This window comes from Neovison vison, chromosome 8 (assembly GCF_020171115.1).
Source record: "Neovison vison isolate M4711 chromosome 8, ASM_NN_V1, whole genome shotgun sequence".
In the NCBI taxonomy this organism is placed as follows: Eukaryota; Metazoa; Chordata; class Mammalia; order Carnivora; family Mustelidae; genus Neogale; species Neogale vison.
The window spans coordinates 133,648,614-133,654,752 of NC_058098.1; the positions used below are offsets into that span (position 1 = coordinate 133,648,614).

General features: G+C 52.7%; 1 protein-coding gene across 3 annotated transcripts; it reads right to left on the minus strand.

The window, feature by feature from the left end:
• Positions 1-3,648: 3,648 nt before the first annotated feature.
• On the minus strand, positions 3,649-5,808 carry LRATD1 (LRAT domain containing 1). 3 transcript variants are annotated; one of them, XM_044262057.1, is made up of 2 exons: positions 5,612-5,808; positions 3,649-4,648 (listed from the first exon to the last, which is right to left on the minus strand). In XM_044262057.1, the coding sequence occupies exon 2, from the start codon at positions 4,610-4,612 to the stop codon at positions 3,734-3,736; it is 879 nt and encodes a 292-aa protein (XP_044117992.1). In that variant the 5' UTR covers positions 4,613-4,648; positions 5,612-5,808; the 3' UTR covers positions 3,649-3,733. The 3 variants fall into 3 exon arrangements, with proteins under 3 accessions (XP_044117992.1, XP_044117990.1, XP_044117991.1); XM_044262055.1 differs by having other exon boundaries at positions 5,542-5,617; XM_044262056.1 differs by lacking the exon at positions 5,612-5,808 and adding an exon at positions 5,147-5,321.
• Between the last annotated feature and the right edge of the window lie 331 nt (positions 5,809-6,139).

The following is a 6,139-nucleotide window of genomic DNA, read 5'->3' on the forward strand; positions in this document are numbered from 1 at the left end:
TCAATCAGGTGTAATGTTTGAAGTCTGTTAGGATATACTGATTATTCAGATAATTCATCATTTTGTAAACACCAACTGCATGCTTTTCTGAAGACAAAATATTCAAACAAAAGTGTTCCGCATAGAAACATGACACAAAGAGGAAGATAAACATCCAGATTTTTTTTAAAAGGTAGTAAAATCAGGTAGCTCAGTCAGTTAAGCAGCTGGCTCTTGATTTTGGCTCAGGTCATGATCTCAGGGTCCGGAGATAGGGCCGGGCATAATGCTCCACGCTCCTCCTTGTGGAATAAGATTCTCCCTCTCCCTCTGCCCTCCTGGCCCCCAACTCCTGCCTGTGCTCTTTTTCTCTCTCCCTCTCTCTCTTTCTCCCTCGCTCCCCCACCTTTAAAAAAAAAAAAAAGATAGTAAAATCATGTAACATCATTGGACTTTCAGCTGCTTTTGTGTTTGTTCTAATCTGGCACAAGTGTTATAAAGAAGTCAGGAGGGGGATTTAAAATTTTTAATTTAAAATTTAAATTTAAAATTTAAAATTTTTATTATCGAGTAACTATATATATATATCTATATATATGTATCTATTTAGCTCATGGGTATACTTAAATTTTTAAAAAATAAATATATATGTTGTTTCTACAGGATTTTTTTTTTTTTAATGAAGTAATACACTTTGGGGCTTAGTTTTGTTTAAAATATGCCTATCCACTCTTCTCCTCCCTAGCATTTTTTTTTTTTTTTTTTAGTAGTTTGCTTTTTAGAGTCACCGTGGATGGATAAGGGTCTTTTCCTCTATCCCAGATGGCCCACAGCCCAGACCTCCAGCTGAGCCATATTCAGCATCATGAAAGGTCTTAGGAAGCTTTGGTCTCTGGAGAACTACAACCAAAACTAAATTTCTGACCTCTGTGAAAACGTTAGGAGGCTTCTGGCTTTAATTTTTAAAACTCTGATAAAATCTGGAGATATTACATTCACTCAAAATAAAAATCAAGTCCATCCATGCCATCTCCCAAGGGAACTTCCACCTTTTTGGTTTCACTGACATTGCTAATGATGCCCTAAAAATACTATTTTGGGGGATCAAGATGTATCTTGATAATATCCTCTCAGTGATGCACTGTGATCTGAATTATTTTGCCACTGGCTCTTACCGGGAATTCCCTTGGTAACAAGTGTTTTCTTATTGTAAATTTGTAGAAGTCTTGTCAACCCGGTCCTTAACAGACCAGTACAGGAATAAATGCTGCTTTGGCTGCCAAACTTTTATTTTTACCACCAGTCTAGTCCCAGCAAGTATAAAGCTGCTAAGCCAGCACTGTTACAGTGACCCTCTCGGTAAAAGAAAAATCAGATTATGTGCCATCAGAGGAAATAAATGTTAGTATTAGGTGTGACCGACCGACTCATTTCTTTTGCTCGAGTCGCACCCTCTGAGTGACAGGTGGAGGACAAAATGTCAAGGAGTCCTGCTGAGCAAGTACTTAGGATAGTGTTTAATACAGCAGAGAGCCAAGGTACAGTAGGAGGGGGCACAGTAAAGATTGTGGAGAGGGTAGATACAATAAAGAATTTCGGTTTATGATCTGCCATCTGCTATTTGAAAGAAGAGTAAGTTAGGGAAATAAGTGGCTTTCAGTTCTCCATACATGCAAAGGTAAGTTAGTTATTACAAAAGTTTTGCTGTTGTATGTGCTGAAAGAAAAGCATATGCATTTAAACATTTTTTAAAAAATAAATCACTCAATAGGCTTAAGAAAAATACTCTAGTTCATATATCATTGATCTGACCTTTTGATTCAAGATCAGGGAATGAATCCAAGATGGAAACCAAACCAAAACCAAAAACAAAACCAAAAACAAAACAAAAAAAATGAATCATTTCACCATGAAAAAGGCATTTCCAGTCTCAGCTAACCTCGACTAGTTTTTATTGCATTATTTTTGAAATGCCAAGAAACTGGCTTTGGCCATATTTGCCATCCAACTGAATCACAGCTGTCAATATGCAACTGCTTGCAACAATTAGCTAAACACCATTATTTGACAAATCCCCTAGAAAGGGACATAGATGCTCTCGGTGTCAACACGGAATCAAGTAACAGTCAGGCGGGGCTGCAGCATAGGGAGAGAAGTGGGAAAAGACATACTTGCCCTGATCCTTCGAGTCCTTTCTGTCTTTCAGGAATGGATTGTGGGACTGGCTAAAGAGGGTGGGCAGGAAGCTACCAATTCTGGATTCCTTTCTTAAGGACTTCAAGGGGAGAGGAAGAAAAATAGAAATACAGATGTGAAATAGTAATGGTATACAACATGGAGAAAAGAAACCTCATGGAACCTGCTAGCAATTTCCACCAATGCAGTTAAAACTCCTTAACTGACAGAAATTCAGTACAATATACACATTAACAACTTCACCATTACTAGGGCTGCCGTTTCAAGCCAAAAAATTAACTACAATATTCAAAAACAGAATTCTCATAAGATTTGAGAAAAATAGAGTGAAAAGGCAATGTTAGCTAAGCTCTTAGCTAAGTCCACTCTTAATGGCCCCCAGTATTTAAACTATCATGGATTAAAGCCATGAAAATAAAAATTTCAATTTGAAATTTTATTAGCATGTTGCTAAAATGGTCAATAAAAACATCAACACGATAGGCTTTGTTGACATAGTTGGAAACCTGCTCTCCCACTTTTAAAACTTTATTTCCACTTCCCCGCCTTCTAAGATTTCTATGTTAGGAAAAGCCAAACTAAATATACTGGCTATGGTGCTGTAATAATGCTGGTTTCTGGAATGTTGCCATGTCTTCCCCCTCCTCTCCTCCAACCCTTTAAAAAATATGACTGTTTTTGAAATGCAGCCCAAGGAGGGAGCAATCTTCGGTTAAGAACAAGCGACCTTCTGCACAAATTCAAGTTCCCAGACACCAGGTGAACCTTCTCCTTCCCGGGGGCGGGGCCCGCGCTCCTCACCAAATTAGCTGCGCCATTTTCCTCTCGGGACCAGAAAGGCTTCCCTGCTGCCAGCTAGCGCGACTCACAGGCAAATGGGGGTGGGGGGTGGCTTTCGCTTCCCTCGGTGGAAAGGACTGGAAGCAAACCCTATAGCTTTGCCTGGAATACAATGTCAGGAGACTTGGGGCCGGAGAGCTGGAAGAGTGCCGGGCAGCCGCGGGATAACCCGGAGTCCCGAAGTGCTCGCTGGTGGCATTACTCACAAGTGCCTAAAGGGACAGGCTGGATTTCTTGGAAATCCTGCAGTCTGGGGACACATTCATACAGGCACTGAACTGTGCCCTGAAAAGATCATTTCTCACCTCCGACTGGTGTGTGTGTGCGCGTTTGGGGGTGGTGATGGTTCCCTTTACAGGAGGTCGGGTGACAGTCACGGACTAGTGACCCGCGGGGAAAGCCACGTCCCCTGCTCCCCTCAGCCCTTTCTCCTTTCCCCCGTTAGAACTCAAGGGGAGAGCGCACGCTGCGTTTCCCCCACACCGTCGCCACCACCGGGGGGCTCCGCCGGCGGCGCGCAGCTGCCCTTTGGTCCCGGGGCCAGCTCCTGAGACTTCCTGCCACTTGCCGGAGGGGTGCGGGGGTGCAGGCTGGGCACTGGCCGCCGCAGGAGGGCGCTCGAGGGGGCGGGGGTCGTGGATCGCCGGCCGGGAGGCCCGGGTGCGGGGGAGGGAGCGGGGCGCGGGGAGACAGGAGGAGCAGGCGGCCCCCCACAAGGCTACTCCTTGTCGTCCACGAGGTCGGCCAGCTCCTGGAGCACTCGCAGGCGACCACTGGCGTCGATGCGGCGCTTCTCGCGGATGAGGTCTTCCAGGCTGTGAAACCTGGCCGTGTGCACCTTGTTCTCGCCCAGGTGCACCTTGAGATAGTACTGCTGCTGCGGGGGCTGCGTGCCAGCCGGCACCTCCCCTCCCGCCTTGAACTCCCGCTTGCCAAAGCGGCACCAGGCGGCGAAGCTCTCCGAGTTCGTCCAGCAGATCTCCTCGCTCTTGAGGCCCAGGTGGCCGCAGGCGTTCTGCACCACCAGCTCGGCCACTAGCGGGCGGTAGCGGTACCAGCTATTCACCACCCGGCCCACGTTGGCCGCGCCCGCCTCGTACAGGCTGTCCTGGCGGATCTCGCCCTGGTGCAGGTGGATGATCTGCCCGCCACCCACGTAGACCGCCCAGTGCGGGGCGGGGGCGGGCGGCTCGGGCGCCGGCTGCAGCCACAGCAGCTCCAGCAGGTCGCCGGGCTCGCAGAGCGCGGGCAGCGCTGTGACAGCGTAGACGCTCAGGTCGGCGCCCTGAGGGCCGCCGCTCACTTTGGAGAAGATGCATTCCTGGCCCCGGAAGGCGGAGAACTGAGTTTCGTTGAGGACCAGCTGGTGCAGCAGGTGGTGGTGGTGGCGGCTGGGGCTCTCTGGGCACGGAGTGCAGCCCGGGGGGGCCTTCACGCCAAACTTGTCGGTCTGGCCGCGTTCGTCCAGGTCCTCCTCCTCATCCGAGAAGAAGTAGGCGACCCCGACCCGCAGCTCGTCCTTCTCGATCCCCGACGGGTCCCCTGTGGGCAACTCGCTGTAGTTGAGGTGGGTGATGCGGTCCAGTTGGTTGCCCATCAATGACGCGGCGAGGCGAGGGCCAGGAGCGGGGATCTGCGGAAGCACAGACGAGAAGCAGAGACAACGATCAGAGTCGGGCTGCCCCTCCCCAGGACGTGCAATGGCTCCCGGGACCTGCCCGCCCGCCTACGCGCCGGCACTGGAGTCACCCGTTCCTCCCCAGCGGCAGGACAGGTGCAGAAGCCGCCGGTCCTTGGGGCGAGAGCGGACGCCGGGACCACAGCCTCGGATCCCGTCCCGGAACCCGGTCCAACTCCCACAAGAGGAAAGGCCAGCGGCGGGAAGGCATGCGGGGCCCCAGTGGGGCGGACAGCGCGGGTGGTGGCAGCGCGGGAGACGGACACCCCGGAATGGACCGAGGAGTAGGTTGAAAGGAAGACGGGCGCTTGAGGCCTCAGAGCTTGGAGCAAGCTGCGCTCACGTTTCTGTCCCCACCCTCGCCAGCCCCTCTCTCAGTTTTGCGCTAGGTCGCACTCCCTCCCCTGACAGCGCCTCACACAATGACAATGGGACACATTCGCAGACACTCACTTGACACCGGGAAAATTTTGTTCACTTAGGACACTGACAGGCTGGCTGGTGTATCGGTGTGATCATGTCACATACAGAATGATAAACCTCCGCGACGACACACTCAGACCCCCACATTCGCACAGTCCTAACCCCACGCTCGCACGCTCGCCAGTGCACGTACACCCACGCACCCGGGCACACCTGCCCACACAAGCAGGTGCACTCTGCCCCTCACTTCTCTTGCCTTCTCCCCAGCAGAGCCATTCGGGCTGCGCCAGGGCGAGGCCGTTCAGTCTAAAATAACCTAACAAAGAGGAAAGGGAAAGATGGGGGAAGCTAGTGCGGTGCCTGTGTGCGGGTGCGGGTTGTGGAGGGAGGTCCACTTTCAGCCAAAAGACCCCTTTCCCTCCTACCCGGCACAGGGTCCAAACAGTCGGACGAAGAAAAACCGTTTCGAAGGCAAAGAAAGCCGCCTCTCCGTACCCGTGATTTCCCTGCTCCCGAAACCCCTAACTCCTTTAAAGTCTCCTGGTCCCCATGGGTGCTGCGGAGGCGGCGAAGGCGAGGGAGTCCTGGGCGGCTCGTGGGGTTGCGGCTCCGCTCTGCCCCGCGCGGAACGGTGCGGTGCTGCTCCCGGCGCGATGCCCGTGCGCCCGCCGGTCCGCGCTGGCTGGGGCGCCCGGCCGCTCCACCCGGGCAGTCCCGACTCCGTTCTGCTTTCCTACAGTGCAGCTCGAGACTCTAAGTAGCCTGAGCAGCTGGTTCCAGGGCCCGCCCCGGGACGCGCTCATTGGCTGGGACGGGCGCCCCAGGCCCCGTCAATCTCCGCCAGAGGGGGAGGGGAGCAGGGGCGGGTCTCCCGTGCGCGCTCCGCCCCGGCCCTCCCGGCCCCCGCGCACCAGAACGCGCACAGCCCCCGGGAGTGGAGGTGTGAGCCCCCGCGGAGAGCGGGCGCGGGCCGCGGCGCTTGTGGGTGGCGCCGCTGCGGGCTTCCACCCTCGCCCCTCTCCC

Excerpts from the sequence above, each read along its gene's own strand:
- LRATD1 (XM_044262057.1), bottom strand. The coding sequence starts at position 4,612 with ATGGGCAACCAACTGGACCGCATCACCCACCTCAACTACAGCGAGTTG.